The sequence below is a fragment of the Peromyscus leucopus genome, chromosome 16_21, assembly GCF_004664715.2.
Source record: "Peromyscus leucopus breed LL Stock chromosome 16_21, UCI_PerLeu_2.1, whole genome shotgun sequence".
NCBI lineage: Eukaryota > Metazoa > Chordata > Mammalia > Rodentia > Cricetidae > Peromyscus > Peromyscus leucopus.
The window spans coordinates 1,451,560-1,471,143 of NC_051084.1; the positions used below are offsets into that span (position 1 = coordinate 1,451,560).

Sequence of the window (19,584 nt, forward strand, 5' to 3'; positions counted from 1 at the left end):
TCCATCGCTGTGACAAAACACCATGACCAAGTCAACTTGCAGAGGAAAGAGTTTATTTGGGCTTGTGGCTCCAGAGGGGTAGAGCTCAGAGTGGTGGAGTGGAGATAGAGTGGCAAGGGCAGGAAACTGAGGGCTCACACCTTAACCACAGCAGGAAGCAGAGCTACCTGCAAATGGCAAGAGTTTCTGAGTTCTCAAAGCCAGTTCCACTGACATACTCACTTGAGCAAGGCCATACCCCCACCTAACCAAACAGTACACCAACTAGAGACCAGGTATTCAAATGCTCAAGACTATGGGGAAACATCATTCAAACATCCACAGGTATCTACTGTAGCAGGAATCTTAAAGAATCTTATTAATAAAATCAAACCCAAGGCCAGTTATTGGGGTGAATGCTGGACAATCAGAGAAGCAGAACATGCCACAGCTACCTCATCTCACCAATTCCTCAGACTGGAAGCTTCTGTGTCCTTATCCAAATGGATCTCAGCTGAACTACTGCTCCAAAGCCTGAAAGCTTAACCAGCCTAAGGCTTCTAGTTCCTGGTCTTCACACCTTATATATCTTTCTGCTTTCTGCCATTACTCCCTGGGATTAAAGACATGTGTCACCATGCTTGGCTGTATCCTTGTGGCCTTGAACTCATAGAGATCCAGACAAATTTCTGCCTCTGGAATGCTAGGATTAAAGGTGTGTGCTACCACTGCCTAACCTCTATGTTTAATATTGTGGCTGTTCTGTCTCTGACCCCAGATAAGTTTATTAGAGTACACAATATTTTGGGGAACATAATACCACCACAGTCTACCACATTTAATGAAATAGAGGAGGTAAACAACTTTCATATAATTCAATTTACATTCCCAAAATTTAGGTAGCAACTATTTTTTTAATATTTTTACAAATCTTTGAGAAACTTATACACTATGTTTTGATCATATTCATGCCTCCACTATTCTTAACTCTTTCCAAGTCTACCCCATATTTCCACCCCTACAACTTGATGTCTTTTTAAAAATTTTTAATAACCCATTAACTCTAATTTCTGCTGTCTGTATACTTCTGGGTGTGGGTCACCCCCTGGAGCGTGGTTGGTTTACCAGGAGCAACGACCTTAAAGAAAACTGACAGAGATCTCCCTCCCACAGAAGCCATCACTTGTCAATAGCTCCTCAGTTAGGGGTGGGGTTTCCTGAGTCCTTCCTCAATACTGCAGAATTGACTGTCTTGCTTCTGTGCAGATCTTATACAAGCAACCATAGCTGCTGTGAGTTTATGAGTACAGTGGTCCTTCCATGCCCAGAAGACACTGCTTTGTTCTACTACTTCCTTAAGGGCTCTTATATCTTTCTGCTCCTTTTTCCCTGATGGTGGTCTTTGAGTTTTAGGAAAGAGGGGAGTATTCTTATTGTTTATATAGTTGTTCATAGAAGCTCCCGGATAAGATTAAAGCCAGATGCTGCTCATCCATGCATTACTTCTTCTCAGATAGACTGTCAATCACTTTGAGCCATTAGGCTATAAAGAAGAAATCAGCCCGAAAAAGAGTCAAAATCATTCCAGGACAGAGTTCTACACCAAAAGTTTTAAAGTCTTCTGCAGAAGCATGATATGGTATACATGCCCTAGGATAACCTCTCTAATAAGTAGTTACCTCTTCTCTTCAATATGGGCAGAATTGCCATGCTTTTAGCCTTGAAGTTTGGCAAAGACTATGCAATATCATTTCCTTGATTAGGCTCTGCTATATAGTAAAACTGGCTGTCCCACTAAAGGTTTAAGAAGAAAATAATTTTCTAATGAATTTTTGTGTCAGGTAAAAGGTTTCCTTGCCAGAGTCAAGCCACAAATCCCTTTCAATGATTCTGCAGAAAAGCACTGGGATTGGGAATTATATTAGTATTTCTTCTTATTGCCCAACCAAATATTGAATGAGAAGCAACTTAAAGGGTTTTGTGGCTCATGGGTTAGTATGGTGATATTTTATTTGTACTGAAATGTGATTTTATTTGTATGTTAATAAATAAATTTGCCTGGGGGTCAGAGCTAATAGCAAGCCATAGCAGAAGTCTGGCAGTGGTAGCATACGCCATTAATCCTGATCACATGACAGGCAGATCTCTGTGTGTTCAAGGATACCACCAGCATGGAGACACATGCCTTTTTTTTTTTTTAATCTCAATACCAACCATAGAAGACCTGAAGGTCTGTATAGATGGGCAGTGATGAGGAGGTCATGTGGTTGGGTTTACAACCAATGAGAAGGCAGAACAAAAAGTCAATAAAAAGGACAAACACACAGGAAGTAGCTCTCTTGCACAGAAGTAGGACAGCAGTGGCAGTGAAGGGTAAGGTTTTTAATCTCAGTTCTTAGCTATTGCTCTGACCTCTTGGCTTTTAACTCTGTATTTGGCTCTGTGTTTCTTATTTAAGGAGATGGTTACATCTACAGGTTAGCCTATCACGGAGGAGAAGGCAAGATGATGGGAGTGGTTTCCATCTGTGCCTGCAAAGAGTGAGGATGCTCACTAACATCTAGGCATCAGGGAGCAGAAGCTGGTTGTGAAGCAGGTTCTGGCTATAAACCTCAAGGCCTGTCTCCAACAGACTCATTTCCTCTAGCTCGGATCCACTGCTGAAATGTTCCACAAGTCAGCGCTACTCTATGGGAAATGGGTATTAAAGTATATGAGCCTGTAGGGGACCTTTTGCACGCAACACATAACAGAAATTTTATACTCTGCTTGGTTTGATTGGAGCTGGTCAAGAAGGGAGCCATGAAAAAAAATTAATCAACTTTTGACTCAATTTATTCCCAAATTCTGGCAAAGGACTCTTGGGTAGAAGGCAATGGGAAGACATAGCAAGGAAACTGTCTATTTGGGGACTGAAGGGGACATGCAAGACTGTAAAAGTGATATCATTTTCTTCTTGCTAGCAGCAGAAATCCAAAGGTAGCCCTTACAGAACATAGAGAAATGCAATCCTACAAAGTCCACTTTCCAAGGCATTATTATCCTAAAGAAAGGCTAAGAACTTGCTTGGGAAACCTTGGACATGAAAGCAAATATGTACATGTCCATACTCTCACACAGCCATACATATGAAGCCACAGAAGCACCAGTAAATTGTCTAAGATTTTGTAGTCATGAAATATTTCATTTTGACATATATACTATGTTTACATTTTGTCATTTGCAGCAGAGGCTAGAGAAATTCTAGCCACTATGGAATTCTCCTGCTAAGGGTTCTTAGCCACCTCAGAAAGCCTATCCAGGCCATTATTCCTATCCATACTGAGCAATGTTCACTTTTATGGTGCTCCATGACCCATCCCAGCTCTGACAATGGCAGTAATACAAAGGTCAATTCCTGCTTAGCTGCTCTGTTGTTTTTCATCCACCTTCCTCCACTCTGTGAGACATACAGACTTGAGATTAAAATCAGTTGAAGGAACTTTGAAGAATACCCAGGCCATCCCCACTAGTCTACAGAAGGAACAACCATACTCTCCAACAGGGAAGTGATTGGTTCTAGGTCACATGAACACTTAGATAGGGAGATCAGTCCCAACTTACTCCACTTGGATCCCTTTCCTCTTGCCTCCCAGGCTATTCAGGATGAGAAAGTGAGTGTACGTTCAAGGAATGGAAACCCATGCTCATGTTTGAATATTAAAATTTAATATTGTAATTTTGGCCCAAACCCAAACTGAATTTAAAAGGTGCATCTGTTGCAAAAAATTAAATAATGCATTTCTGGTTTCATTGAGCATGCTTCTGAATAATTTGTGCCCTCAGATCTATTTGTGGAAGCAGGGCTGATACAGGCAGAAAGCAAGCCAGCTTCATAGACTCCATATCCTAAACCTGCTTTCTCTTCCATCTGCCTTTCAGCTTCATGCTTGTAAACAGGCTACCCCAAATTCCATGTGCTCATAAGTGCATATTTGTACCACCAAAATTGACATTTGTGTGCCCTGTTGGGTTGATAGGATTTCCATAGCAAAATACCACCAAATGAATGATGGAACCAGTTTATTTTTCTCTCTCAGAATTCTGGAGGATGGAGGTTCAAGATTAAGGACTGGTTCCATTGGAGGGCTTTGGAGGAAATATCTGTCCAGCACTCGTTCCTTACCTTGTAATGGCTATATCCTCTCTATGCCTTACATTGTCTTACAATGTCTAATATAGTCTATGTCTGGGTCCAAGTTTCCTATTCTAAAAGGAATGCTGATTTTATGAGATTAGAATGCACTCATTAAGTTCATTTTTACCTTACCACTTCTGTGCTGACATTATCACTTACTGAGCTCGGGTGGTGAGACCCTGAGAGCCATGACTCCAAACTCTGAGGCAGTGGTGAGATACACATGTCACTGAGGGAGTGAAGACAGAGCTTGGTTCTCTCTGTTCCTCACTTACTACTGCCCACTCCAGCATTAGGCTGGGCACAGGACCATGGCTGATTGAGCTTCTGAAATAGCAGAAATCACACCTGCCTTTAGAGATAGTTTGGTAAGTAAACAAGATATCCTTTTTCAAACAGCTGTTACATTGGAAAGTCTCAGTACTTTCTCTTTTACTAACCGAGTTTATTTCAGAGATACACACCTGTGAGAACTCCACAAAGCCCACAAAAATATGTGCCCTTGATAAAAGAAAGAAAGCACAGTAGTCTACAAAAACCTGGGGCCCAAGCCCCTGTCAACTCTCGTCAGTATTTCCATACTCACAGAGAACATTTGGACATAATTTCTTATTTTTTCTTTAACAAAAAGTTTTTTTTTTTCATTTTGCATACCAATCACAGTCCCCACTTCCTCCCCTTCTCTGCCCCCAACCTTCCCCAATCCCAACCCCCATCTACTCCTCAGAGAGGGTAAGGCCTCCCTTGGGCGGTCAACAAAGTCTGGCATACTAAGTTGAGGCAGGACGAAGACCCTCCCCTCTGTGTCCAGGCTGAGCAAAGTATCCCAACCCAGCGAACGTGTTCCAAAAAGGCATTTAGTGTGCCCTGGATAAGTCCTGGTCCCACTGCCAGGGGCTCCCCAAATAGATCTAGCCACGTAACTGTCACCCACATTCAGAGGGCCTAGTTTGGTCCCATGCATGTTCCCCAGCTGACAGGTCAGAGTCCATGAGCTCCCAGCAGCTTGGGTCAGCTGTCTCTGTGGTTTTCCCCATCATGATCTTGGCCTCACTTGCTCCTGTGATCCCTCCTCCCTCTCTTCAGCTGAAGTCTAGGAGCTCAGCCCAGTGCTTGGTTGTGGATCACTGTATCTGCTTCCATCACTTACTAGATGTAGGTTCTATGATGACAATTAGGGTAGTCACTAATCTGATTGTAGGGGAAAGTAAGTTCAGGCACCCTCTCCATTATTGCTAGGAGTCTTAGCTGGTGCTTGGACAATTTCTTAAACTGTTTCTCAGGTAGGCAGGCCATCTTTGTGTTTATCACTTCCTATTAAAAATAGTAACTATATGTTGTTTTTCTTATGAACATAATACAGGTCTCCTATCACAAAATGTAATACAAAAGTCCTGTGTAGGGTTGGGGCTGTAACTTAAAAGTTGAGTGCACAAAGACCCTGAATTCAATCATTATCATTATCAAAATATTCAAATGTGTGCACTAGAACATACAATAGTATACATTATTTGGTAATGTCATCTCTTACTTTTTCTGTAAAAAACTGTCATCACTGGGCTTTTGTTTGTCTGCTTCCTTTCACTTGTCCTAGAATGGAAACATCTGGTATGTTTTATTTCTTTTTGCTGGCCCTGTGTTCACCTACAGCCTGCTCACATAGCTCCATTCATACTTGGGAGGCAGAGCCAGGTGGATCTCTGTGAGTTCGAGGCCAGCCTGGGCTACAAAGTGAGTTCCAGGAAAGGCACAAAGCTACACAGAGAAGCCCTGTCTTGAAAAACCAAAAAAAAAAAAAAAAAAAAAAAAGAAAAGAAAAAGAAAAATCTCTTATCAGGATGTGGCAAAGTAAGGAAGGGAGAAATACCAGCAAGAGAAAGCAGAGCAAAGCCTGCGTGCCCCAACAGCAGTCTAGGAGGACATATGATTGGAAGAGGATTGTCTGAACAGCATGCAGAATGTGGAGCCTGGGAAAAGAATACTCAGCCCTCTACATCATGATTATACAGGAGGGCTCCCACCCAGAAAGAGTTCTGGAGATCAAGACTGATTTCAGCAAGGAACTGCTTTGCCACTCCCTGCCTGTACTTCTGCCATTGTTGAGCTGTGTAGCACAGGGCTGGGAACACGTGCCTAGGAGCTTGATCCTGGAGCTTCAGTTGATTGTGTTGTACTAACAAGGGCAAATCAGTCACTGTCTCAGATTTTGAAATCTGTAAAGATAGATTAGAAAATGCACATGATCCTTCTCAGATTCTAGTAAGAGAAATTAGAGCCTCCTAAGAACTCCCAGAGAGAAAAGTAAGAATGGAATGAATGAAGACCTATAACACAAGGTGAGGTAGAATGGAATGAAGAGCTACAATACAAGGTAAGGGAGAATGGGATGAATGAAAAGTTACAATGTGAGGAAAGGGAGAAAGGAATGAATGAATGAAGAGCTACAACACAAGGTAAGGGATTATAAGCACAGGCCAGGGGCACCACCAAACTTTATTAAGCATTTTTTCCCACCTCTGTTATAATTCTACACCTAAGTTTTCCCTTCCAGCATCCTGTCAAATTACCATTCAGATCAACTGGCTAATTCAGTCTGAAAAGGGAATGGAAAATCCCCATGTCATCTGATGCACTTTACTTTGATGGATGAGCCTGGAGTTGCAGGGAGAGTTAGGCAGCAAATTCTGGCTCTTTCAAACTAATTACAGCATATCTGATTCATTTCCCACTTTAATTTTGTTTATTTTGTTTTTATTCAAAATATAACATTGCTTCTTGAGTTGGGAGATTAATGGATTTTCTCTTTTTTAGCAACAGATCATTTGTGGGCCCAAGCTATAAATAGGTTAGAATCTGTGACACATTGTTTTCCCTGTTCATAATGGAGGTCTCCTGGGATAACTGAGTTACATTTTTCTTCCAGTCAGAGATAATTAACGTCTAATTATTTACTAGCTGTTACTCTAGAATTCTTCTTCTTTTTTTTTTTTTTGATTTCCTTTTGTGCCATATTACTGGAAAACTGTTTATCAATAAGATGGAATTGTCAACATCATCAAGTGATTGTGTGACTGATTACACTTTTGATTGCTTTTGTGATTTACTTGCTTAACAAATACGTGTTTATTGTCTTCTTACACTATATAAAATATTAGAGCGTTCGGTTTCTTAGGTGCAGCCATGGGTTTGATGGTCAGAGGAGTATAGACGGAGAAACTCACTCCCCAGGTTGATTTGTTCTGGGCTTAAAACATTTTTATTTGTTTATTATTTATTCACTCACTGTACATCTTGTCTGTACTTGAACAACAGTTGTGGTGATATTTTATTTGTGCTGAAATGTGGTGATATTTTATTTGTACTTTAATAAATAAAGCTTGCCTGGAGATCCGAGGAAAAGGCCAGCCATTATAAGTTAACAAAGAAGTCAGGCAACAGTAGCACAAGCCTTTAATCTTATCACTTGGCAGGCAGGGATCTGTCTGGGTCTCTGTGAATTCAAGACCACACTGGGAACGGAGCCAGGTGTGGTGACACATGGCTTAATTTCCAACCCCAGTTAACCATGGAGGTCTGGAGGTCTGTACAGACAGACAGGAAGTGACAGAGATGGACAGAAAGAGGAAGTGATGTAGCTAGACAGAGAGCAAATCAGATGGCAGAACAGCAAGGCATATAGGCATGGGTAGACAGGAAGAAAGTTGCATTTGGAAGCTGCAGAGTAGGTGAGGTGAGGTTACCCGTGGCTCTTTCTATTCCTTTGATCTCTCTCAGGCTTTAACCCCAATTTTGGGCTCCATGATTTTATTTAATAAGACCATTTAGAAATTGATCTACACAGTTGTGTGACTTTTCCAGGGAAGATACGTAGAAATGCCCACTTCTTTCAGATTGGACACCAATAGATCTCAGGCATGTTTCCATCCAGTCTAGTTCCCAAACCAATGAAAATGTAGCATTATTGGAATGAGAATTGGTGTATGTACTTATAGGTGCATGGGTGACTTAATGAGAGCTGTGTCATTGAGATCTCCCTGCTGGTATTGGTGACAAGTCACCAAAGGAGCACTTTTACTTGAGTCTCTACTCTTTCAACCTCCCATTGTCTCTAAGTCTTGAACTGCCCATGCATACTGTAAAGAGGAGAATGGTGGATGGACTGTCTGGTGCGGGGCTGATGAGCCCTGTCCTCTGTCCTACAGCAGAACTTTAATAGGCCTAATCACTTGATCTTTTGCGATTTTCTTGACTGTGATCACGCCAGCTCTTATTTCAAGCCAGCAGTGGTCATGTCATGCCTAGAGGCTGGAATTTTCCTCTACCTACCATTTCATTTGTGTTGCTGAATCTTATCTTTCTAAACCAGCAGTTGTCAGCCTATGAGTCAGAAACATCTGAAAACACATATTTCTGATGTTCTTAGGAACTGGACACTGCTCACTATCAAAATTACAGTTAGGAATTAGCAAAAAAAAAAATAAATAAATAAATATATGGTTGATTCCTAAGATCAAACATTTCAATATGGTTCTTCCAGAAACCATGTTCACTCGTCTGGTTTTGTGAGCTGTATTTCCCTTTATTCTGTGACTTGGTTTGTCTCTTCTAGTTTTCCATAGTTGACAATCCCCTGCTATGTAGGCAAAGAAATGCTGTGTTTTATTAGCACCCCCAGATTTTAGTTGGCAAAACACAATGAGTAGAGGACCATAGAGTTGAGAGCTACCTACAAGTCTTGTTATGGTACAAGGGCTTAATCCTAAATTCCAGGAAAAGAGATAAAACTAATTTTAACCATCACACTGGCTGAAAAAATTCTATGACTTCCTGGTACTGTGTCTTGGGACACATTGTTAGAATGAAAATGACAAAGTGGGATTCCTTGTGTTATTTCCTTGGGTAACTGTACTTATTTGAAGACAGACTTGATAAACAAAGGGCTAAATATCCACTAGGGCTCTTCCTGCCTAGGGTAACATGGCCCTAGGAAGCAGTGAAACAGCTTTTCTCTTCATCAGACATTTTAGAGGACATGCTTCTCCACATCCCTGGTTCAAAAATAGACACACCAGTCATTTGTTTTCCAGGATTTGGAAGAGAGTTAATTAGCCTGAGAAAGCACTGGGACTATGATAAGTATTATTAATGATACAATTACCTGTTCTTTTCTTCAGGGGATGGGTGCTTCCTTGTTCCCTTGGTTGTTCCTAAGGATGGACCCTATTCTTCTTTTTGACTCTAGCAAGCTCTGCTCAGTGTGATGGAGATCTGTCCCTAGCCACTTCCTGACAGGATTGTTGCCAGGGTCTCTCCTGCCATATGGAGAGGGGTCTCAGGCTCTTGTCTGCTCTGTGGCAGACAAAATGAATGGGCTTAGACTCACCTGAGTAGCATGGTGGAAAATCTTTGCAAGATATAGAAGAAGTTCATAAGAATTCAGCCTCTGTTTTGTGTTGCTGGAGGGCTTCTCTCCAGGTTCCCCAAGCGCCGCAGTCCCACAATCCACGTATAAAATAATCACTCAGACGCTTATATTACTTATAAACTGTATGGCCGTGGCAGGCTTCTTGCTAACTGTTCTTTTATCTTAAATTAACCCATTTTTATAAATCTATACCTTGCCACGTGGCTGGCGGCTTACCAGAGTCTTTACATGCTGCTTATCCTGGTGGTGGCTGCAGTGTCTCTCCCATCAGCCTTCTGCTTCCCAGAATTCTCCTCTCTCCTTGTCTCACCTACTTCCTGCCTGGCAACCTACTTCCTGCCTGGTCACTGGCCATCAGTGTTTTATTTATATAGAGCAATATCCACAGCACTTCCCCTTTTCTCTTTTTTTAAAAAGGAAGGTTTTAACTTTAACATGGTAAAATTACATATAACAAAACAATTACCGAGCAAGAATTATAGTTACAATATTAAAGAAGATGTCCTATCTATCTTATATTTGTGAGTTTAAGGTTTTATATCTAAATTATCTTTTATCATAACTGAGGAAATTACAACTATCTAGTTTTCAACCACATCAAAGACCTGAGAAGGAACATAATGGTACCTGAGAAATGGTAGATGGTTGCAAGCAAATTTCGGGTATCTTGCAAGAGTAGACCAAGACAGCTGGCAGCCTGGACAGTCACCTAATGTTTCTCAGCATTGTTGGTGCATTCAAATTGACTACAGGCCTAGAGTATGTGACAGAACATTTTTATAAGCAGGAATTCTGAAAGACCATCTTACCCTGTGTGGTGGTAATCTAATTATACTGAAATGTGATTTTGATTGTATGTTAATAAATAAAGTTGCCCAGGGGTCAGAGCTATTAGAGCCATAGCAAGAGTGTGGCGGTGGTGGCACACGCCTTTAATCCTAGCATTCCAGAGATAGAAATCCCTCTGGATCTCTGTGAGTTCAAGGCCACATTGGAAATAGCCAAGCATGGTGGTGACACACTCCTTTAATCCCAGAAAACCAGCCTTTAATCCCAGGGAGTGGTGATAGAAAGCAAAAAGATATATAAGGCGTGAGGACCAGAAACTAGAAGCATTTGGCTGGTTAAGCTTTCAGGCTTTGGAGCAACACAGTTCAGCTGAGAGCTATTGGGATGAGGACACAGAAGCTTCCAGTCTGAGGAAACAAGACCAGCTGAGGAACTGGTGAGGTGAGATAGCTGTGGCTTGTTCTGTCTCTTTAAATAGACGAACAGACAGGAAATAGGGTTCTCATTCGGGAGGCTGGGACACCGCAGGCGGAAGGGTGAGATTTTGGCTCTGAGCTCTGACCTCTCGGTTTTCTCTTTTGCATTGTTTCTGTGTTTCTTATTTAATAAGACGGTTGGTTACATCAATAGACAGTGTTTATTATCTAGCATGCATTTGGTTCTATGTCCCATCTTAAACCCCAGGAGCAAACATTTCCATTTTGCCAGGGGAGCACACTGCCCTCCTGCTTCCTGTATGTGTGAGCACTGAGCTTCTTGGCCCTGCCTCACAATGAGCATGGGGCCTTGGTCTCAAAATCTTTTGACTTCAAGACTGGAGAGATGGCTCAGCAGTTAAGAACACTGACTACTCTTCCAGATGTCCTGAGTTCAATTCCCAGCAACCACATTGTGGCTCACAACCATCTCTAATGAGTACAGTGGTCGCTTTCCTTGTGTCCCGCTTGTCCAGAAAGGACAGCATTATATTTGTACTGTCAGCCATCAAGGCAAGGGCAATTCTTTGCCCAGTAGGCCATTTTGTGCCAAGAAGACAAACTTCCAAATGGAAATGTCTTAGAAGCCCAACATTCTCTCGGGATCAGTTGCTGCAGCCAGGAGCAATTGTGTTTCACGTCAACAGAATTTTAAGTTATTTAAATGCCATATTCTCTAGGTCTATGAAGTGTTTGAAGATTACCTATCTATCTGAAATATATCTATGTATACCTAGAAGACTTAACTAACATGGCTACAGATATGATTATCATAGATGACTAATTATTAATCTATTTTTTAATTATCCATTACAATTTTAAATGAGTTACATAAACATAATACCTCAAACAAGAATAGAAATATATATACAGTATAACAAAATTAACTTCAAGTTTGTATCAATAAACTAAAATTTATACCAATGTAAAACATTTTAAACATAAACTAAAATCTATACCAATGTAAAACATTTTAAACAAGTTGTTCTTTAAAAGTAGGTTCATTAATCTACCCTTTTATCTTATCATCTCCATATCCTCCTATATATCTATATCATATCCCCTTTTCTTTTTTAGAAAGAGATCACATTTATAATCAACCTGTTTTAAATAAAAATATTGGTTTTTCTCTGTCCCACACCAGAGGACTCTTCTGATTTGGGACACAAGAATCTCTTAACCATTTTTTTTTAAAGCAATATGTCTGGGTTTAGAGGGGGAGTGAGCCAATTCCACCTCCAAAGCCAGCTTGGTATATTTGGGAATTTGGGTGTAGCATCTCTTACTACTTCCTGCTGGAGGGGGGCGCTGTATCTTATGGGAACGCAAAGAAAATTTTAGGCCTATGGGGTAGTCCGTGAGGCTGTATTGTGTGAACCAGTTGCCTTGAAACCGCTCTGGATGTTGGATCATCTTGGCCATGGTGTCATCGGAGACCTTTCAGGAGGTCTTGGCTGGTGAAACCTGATGTATCTTAATCTGGAACAAATCCACAGCCTCTGGCTTTCTGTGGAAACAAAAGCAGAACCTCTTTTCCAAAGCAACATATCCTTAAATCCAAAATTTGAAGTTAAGGTACCTTTAAAATATACATTTTTGCATAACTCAACAACTTTTGCGATCAAATGTTTTTCTTCAGTTACAAATATCAAAGACAACATAATCCAGATTCTCTGTGTGGTAGCCATCTTTACATGGCTTATTTTTTATATTACCTTGAGCCTATTGCTTTAAACTGCACCATTCTAAGACTGAAATGGCGCTGTGACTGCTGGCTCTGCCCACTTCAGCTTCCCAACATGGCAGTGGTACGTTTTCCGCCAGCTCTGGGAGTCATCAAGTCTCAGAAATAGTGGGTCTAAGCTTTTATCAAAGCAGCGTGTAGCCCAGAAACCTCTTTTTTTTTTTTTTTTTAAATACTAGTAAAGACTAAATCTACCACACAGCTTAATGTGCCACTGGCAGACGCCTCATTTCCGCCATACTGCCGGTCAAATGCACACGCCAGGAACCCGCCAGTGTTCAAACCTGCATTTTGCGGCGTCTAGCTGCCCGTATGAGACAAGAAGCAGGAACCTGGTTTTGGCTCTGTTTAGAATTGGTTATTAAATATTCTCAGGTTTAAGGTGGAAACTCGAGCCGTTGGGCGCCATTTGTTGCTGGAGGGCTTCTCTCCAAGTTCCCCAAGCGCCGCAGTCCCACAATCCACGTATAAAATAATCACTCAGACGCTTATATTACTTATAAACTGTATGGCCGTGGCAGGCTTCTTGCTAACTGTTCTTTTATCTTAAATTAACCCATTTTTATAAATCTATACCTTGCCACGTGGCTGGTGGCTTACCAGAGTCTTTACATGCTGTTTGTCCTGGTGGTGGCTGCAGTGTCTCTCCCATCAGCCTTCTGCTTCCCAGAATTCTCCTCTCTCCTTGTCTCACCTACTTCCTGCCTGGCAACCTACTTCCTGCCTGGTCACTGGCCATCAGTGTTTTATTTATATAGAGCAATATCCACAGCAGTTTTGTCCCAGGAAATGGGTTTGGTACTCTCTCACTTGTCATTACTTAATTTGGCCTTCATCACAGACCCAAAATGTAGAACAAGTTGTAGTCATTGTATAGAAAAGCAAAGACCCACATTATGTTGTCAGAGAACACTCCACTATTTACCAGAATATTCAGAAATCATCTCATTTTTTTTCACTTTCAAATCACTGATGCTCCTCTCACATCACACACATGCTCTGCATGGACACCGTGGCACAACTGCTTTAAGGTAGAGCCTATGACACGTGTGTGTGTTCCCAGCCTCAACTAGCCTTCTTCCACCAAAAATCTTCTCTGTGATTAGGGTTTGGCCCTTTGTGGAACAGCTCATACCTGTCCTGCTCTGTTTCTTCTGGTTGTTAAGTCTTCAAAGCAGGATTGTGCACAGTGGCACATAACTGTAATCCCAGGGATTTGGATACTGAGGCAGGAGGATTAGGAAGCCAAGGAATCCAGAGCTATCTTGGGATATAATATAGTAAGATCTGTCTCAAGACAGAAACAAAAAAGGTCATCCCTGAAATCCTTTGTGCCTAGATTCCCAAGGCAAGTTAAAGCCAAGCTGAGTTAATGATTAAGAGACAAGCTTTAGAATGATACCTACTGGGACCAAAAACAGCTCTGCTGTTTGTTAACTCAGAATTTTGGGACACTAATTTAGTGTCTACTCATCTCTAAATTGGGAATAATAATATTAGGAGAAATGGTTGCTATCTCCCAGAATTTTTATCTTCTCCTACACATCTCCAGCTATATCAGGGGCCAATATATTCAAAGAGCCTAAGTAACCTACTATGATGTTCACAAGGACTTCAAGATGGAGGTCTGTGCACCAGCAGTGTGAGCTCACTAGAATTCTTACACTGCATCTCTTGCTATGAGTGCATCTTACTGCACATCACTCAACTATTTATTTATTATTAGATGTGTATATGTGAGGATGGGTATGTACATGATTGTGTTCATGCAGATTAGAAGATGACTTTGGAGAGTTTGTTCTCTCATTCTTCCGTGTTGAAGCAGGATGTCTCTTCCTTCAGTCACTCTGTCCTCCAAGCCTGGTGGTGCCCTCTTCTCCTGTCTCCCTCCATCTCACCGTAGGAACACTGGGATTACAGATGCATGCCACCATACCCTTCTCATCTATTCATTTCATTATGCCTCTGGGTATCACCTGAGGTGGCCTTGCTTTTGCAGTAAGAGCTTTCACTCACTGAAGCATTTGTCCTGCCTTAGACTGTGTAGTGTTTAAGAACAGGGGCCATGTGCTGTTCATCTTTCGGATCTCCCCCAACTAAATTGACCTCTGGATTGTGCTGAACTTCCAATTAGAACTTCTTGGAAAAACAATACTGAATCAACCCTTCAGCTTTGAAGCGTGGGTCAGTATTTAGCATGCATGTGAGAGGCGAAGGGAGAAGGAAGGGCCCTCTGACCAAAGACACTGAAGGAATGGTGGTCACAGGGAGGCCTGGAGTATTTCTGTTATCCTGGGGACCAGAGGCACAGGGGATTGTGGGATTGAAGTCAGGGAGGCAGGGTAGTTTTGAGCTGAGGGCCCTTACTTCTGCTTCAGGGATCAGCACCTCAGGCTTCAGTCTCAGTCTCCACTGAGGCTTGAAGGGAACATCTTCAGCTCTGAAGATGGTTTATTGTTCTGGTTGAGTCACTTGGGATAACGCATTGATTTGGACACACTCTGATGCCATCCATCAGAGCTTATTTGTAAAAAATAAAAATAAAACAGCAGCCAGAACTCTTTAATTCTGCATTTTCTAACCTATTGCTAGGGCAGGGAGAGACCCTTCCATGCTATATAGACGTGACCAGAGCTCCAAGGTGTGTGCACACACTTGCTTCAAGAGGAAGAAATGAATGGGAGCTAAGAGGAAGGCAGAAAAGAGGGCCAAAGAAAGAGGGCCTTCACTCTTGTCTTCTCAGGATCTAACCCTTAACCTACCCTCTTTAGGACACAGGGTCTCAGGCCTGGAAGAACATCTCCCCACTGCCGCCCTCCCCCCCCCACCTCATTTGCAGCCACTCTGGAAACACAGGAGGAAGACAGACTTTAAAGAAACATTTCTTTAATGTTTATTGAGTCCAGGGGGAATGAAGGAGAGGCATCTTACACTGGGAAGAATGGGAGCTCTGCCGGTCTTCAACCTTTTCCAAGGACACCATTTTTCTTGTGTCTGCAGCCATATCAGATTTCTAGACAAAAAAAAAAAAAAGTGAATGAAAAGCAAGCAAACAAACAAAAAAACTCTGCAAATTGCCACAGGGTCCTTGCACACTACACTTGATTAAGCACTTAAGCAGTGTACAGTCCTGGTAATATGTTTAAGAGGGAAAACTCTAACACAGCCCTGGAAGCCTTACCTTCTACTATAACCTGCACAGGGTCGCTGGTGGCGGACTCAAAGCTCAAGGGTGACATGGCGGTATAGCGGCAGCTGTAGTTGCCTGAATGTTGGGGGCCCACGAAGGGCAGCTTCAAGTCAGCTGTGGTGCTTCTCATTGCTTGATTCATCCACAAGGGTGTGTGAAAGCCCTCACGCAGCAGCTCCATATTGACCATGCGCGCGTGGCCGTGGCAGCGAAATTTGGCTTCACGGCCCAGCGGAACAACACCTGTCCACAGAACTTCGAGCTTTGGCTTGGGTGGTGGCCCTGTGAGGGAGGATGGCAATGAGGTTGTTGCAACTTCTGCCAGGCCCTATGGCGGGTCTGCTCTAGCTACTTCCTTTGCACTGTCCACTCTGAGCCCTGCAGCTCCCTCTCCTTCCCTATGCCATAAACACTGCTCCTGTGAAATCTCCATCTCCTCTAGGTGTCTATACCACCAAATCACAATATCTATGAGATCTACCAGGTCCCAATCTGTCCCAGGATATCGTGGGATGCCCGAAGCATTGGAGTGTTGAAGAGACCATTCAGAAATGTTCTGGTAGCAGAAGCACAATTCAAAGGTCTGAGGTCAGAACCTAAGTATGGCCGAAGCCTTTGTGTAGTCTTTTTTGGGTGAACTCTGACCCACTGAGACCTTAATGAGGAAAGTGTAGGACCAATAATGCCCAGGGACTCTAGAGTCTGTAAAACTACACATCAGCTCAAGGCAGTCAATGGTATGAGTGGACCTGGCAAAAATGTATCTCAGGGAAACTGAGGCACAGGAGGGTACATCTGACCAAGAAAAACTTGGATCCTAACACCATTGAACATGGTTCTATGAGATGCCTTCCACCCGATAACATAGAAAACAAACCAGGGCTTCATGCCTCATTTGGGAAAGGCCACTTCAAGGTCCTGAAAGTCTAACACCTGATGAAGGCATAAACCAGAGAGGTTGACCCTTCAAAGGATCACAGCCCAGGAACTCTGGTCCCTAAGTTAGGAACACATTGGACCTTCCACCCTTATGTCCATGCTCAGCTCACCATTCACTTGCAGCTCCAAGAGCTCACTGGGAGCAGATCCTGAGAAGGGGGGTTCTTGTTCCATGTAGACACAACTGTAGTTGCCAGAGTCTATTGTTGAGATATTGTGCAGCTCAAAGACAGCTTCGGTCCCAGATGGATTCTGCATCTGGATCAGGGGGTAATATGTGTCACCCTGGCGTAGTAGGCCAAAACGGAGGCCGGCTTTGGGTGCAGTACAACGAAGATGCACGGTCGAGCCAGGTTCAAGGTCATGACTCGAAGGCTCTGTAGTGAGCACTGGTGCAGGTTGTGTCTCTGTGGAGGATCAGACACATTGACTCAGCCTGAAAGCATGGCAAGGGACCCAAGGGTGGTCCAACCTATGCTCTACCTTAGCCTTCTGCTTAAAGTGACCTCCTTGCCACCTCTCTTGCCTGCTTCTCTAGGGCACAAAAGATGACACTTCTTAACACTGTGCCACCCCCTCAACATCCTAGCCTTGCCAAGCTCTGAGCAGGCAGCAAGCCCACCTCCTCATCCCTGCTAAGATACCCTGACATGTGGAGGTCTATTAAATTCTGTGGCAGACTTCTTTGGTGACCCAATTCTCTGCCGGTTCAAGGTTGCTATATTAACTGTCTTGTTGAAAGCTTGGGAAAACGAGGCTGAGTAAAGTGATATGTTAAGATTTGCAGGTTCTGCTTTGGGGTCCCCATGTTGCTTGCTTCTAGTCACCATTTTCGACTCTCCAGCCCCCTCTTGTCTGCAGCACAGCTGTGAAGCTCACCATCACTCCACATTAGCTCTTTGGGTTCACTGTCTTCGGACCAAGTATCCAAACTTCTGTGTAGACGGTAGCGGCAGGTTAGAGGGCTTTGGTCATCCATATCTGTCAAGTTCAGGTAGTACAGGCTGAGTTCTCGGAGAGGTCTGGCCCCATGAATGGTTAACATCTTCTCCCCTTGCCTGAGTTGGAATTCAAATACATTCCGAGGAGCCTTGCAGGCAAGGACCGCATTTGAGCTGGGGTGCTCGATGGTTTGGTAAGTTCCCAAGAAAGCCAGCATGGGGGCAGGTGGTTTAGCTGCAAGACAGAGACAAACACTGAGGCAGGAGTCCAGGATACCTTGCTTTGTAGGGTCCCACTGAGAACTGACATTGTCCAGTCCCCCAAACCTCTGTCTTCCAGTTGACAGTTCAGGGACAGCCGGTTTTTCTCTGGACACCATGCACCCAGTCTTACTCTGGCTTTTCATTGTTGGGGTTCAACACTCACCATACTCCGTGACCGTCACAGCCTCACTGGCCTCAGAGGGGGTGCCTTCTGTGTCCGTGCGGTAGCTGCAGCGGTAGTTACCAGGATGTCGGACTATAAACCTGGCTACTACATTGTCTTGGGCTTTCCTCACCCTCAGGAAATTATCATCATCTTCCTTCCTCAGCAGGAAAGTTACACCCCGCATTGCAGCATGGCACACTAGGTATGTGGCCACGTGAGGTGTGATCCAGTACACTGGGTCAGCCCAAAACGAGGGTGCAGGCAAGGGCTCTGTGGAGGGGGAAGGGGGGGCAGGGTTGGTGAATGCTTCAGTCTCACTGCAGAGAAAGTGAGAGTAGGGACTCCAGACTCAGAAAATTTAAGGGAGCAAGAGCAGCAGGGGGTATGTGATAAGGTTAAAGAGCAAGAAAACGGTCACTACTGTGTGCCAAGCCTGTCCCCAGCATTCTATGAGACTCATTATTCATAAGCCTCTGGGGACAGCATAAACATTCCCACTTGACAGATGAGCAAACTGCGACTAGGAGATACCAGGTGACATGGATAGAGGCTCATCCATTTACTTCCCTCCACTACCTCCTTGACCCCATTATGGCCCTGCTTACCTGTTCCTGTCACCTCTACAAGATTGCTTAGCATTGTCCACCTGTTCAGTTCTGTCCGTATAAGAGTTGGGGGCTCCACGCCACAGCGGCAGCGGTAGACACCCTTGTTGTCACTTGTGACTGCTCCCAGTGGGAACTGGTGTGACATGACATATGTATCATGGTGGACTCTCTGCTGGCGCCATCCATTCATGATCAGCTGGAAGTCCTTGGTAGGGAAAGCAGACTGACATGTCAGTGTCAGGTTTGCCCAGGGTTCCAGCAGGGACTGAGGGTCTAACCATAGGAAAGCTTCAGCGGTAGTATCTGGAGTGGAAAAGAGCCAAGGTCAGCTTTCTGCTGTTAGCCCTAAATTCCCAGGCCCTATCTCTGAACTTACCAAAGACTTCAGCAGTTGCTGGGTCCAGAGTGAAACCTGTAGGAAGAGAGTCTGTGAGTTTCCAGTTGTTCGTACCACTCCGGCCCTCAACGTTCTCAGCCCCAGGATGTCTCACCCCAGAGCAGCAGCAGGGCAGCCAGCAGAGACATGGCTGGGTCCTCAGTCCAGCTGGAGTGTTTGTAGGGAGCACCTGCAGTGGCAACTTAAATGCGGGGCCGACCTTGCACTTGGTGTGACCTTCCTGGAAGGTAGGGGCAGAGAGACAGCTGCTTGGCATGGGGACAGGGAGGATTCAGCATTAATGCTAATCAATAATAATGTGTAAGTATCAAGCCAAACTGATAGTAACAGTAAAACCTTCTCTTCTTCAGATTATAAAACACAACAAAACAGTATTTTAGACTCAATAAAAGACCATATTTTATTAACATAAAAGAGGACTTTATTCTAGGCCAGCCTGGGCTGCATAGGGAGCTAGACCCTATTAAAAAAAGAACAAAAAACAAAACC

At 43.4% G+C, this 19,584-nt stretch overlaps 1 protein-coding gene across 1 annotated transcript; it reads right to left on the minus strand.

The window, feature by feature from the left end:
- Positions 1 to 15,459: 15,459 nt before the first annotated feature.
- Positions 15,460 to 19,260, minus strand: A1bg (alpha-1-B glycoprotein). The gene is made up of 8 exons (XM_028882198.2): positions 19,190 to 19,260; positions 19,075 to 19,110; positions 18,696 to 19,001; positions 18,088 to 18,360; positions 17,599 to 17,895; positions 16,830 to 17,126; positions 15,772 to 16,062; positions 15,460 to 15,603 (listed from the first exon to the last, which is right to left on the minus strand). The coding sequence occupies exons 1-8, from the start codon at positions 19,221 to 19,223 to the stop codon at positions 15,596 to 15,598; spliced, it is 1,542 nt and encodes a 513-aa protein (XP_028738031.1). The 5' UTR covers positions 19,224 to 19,260; the 3' UTR covers positions 15,460 to 15,595.
- Between the last annotated feature and the right edge of the window lie 324 nt (positions 19,261 to 19,584).

Coding starts and splice junctions, on each gene's coding strand:
- A1bg (XM_028882198.2), bottom strand. CDS start 19,223: ATGTCTCTGCTGGCTGCCCTGCTGCTGCTCTGGG. Junction 19,111..19,189: donor TGCCCTGCTGCTGCTCTGGG/GTGAGACATCCT, acceptor CTCTTCCTACAG/GTTTCACTCTGGACCCAGCA. Junction 17,127..17,598: donor AGAGCTAATGTGGAGTGATG/GTGAGCTTCACA, acceptor GATCCTCCACAG/AGACACAACCTGCACCAGTG.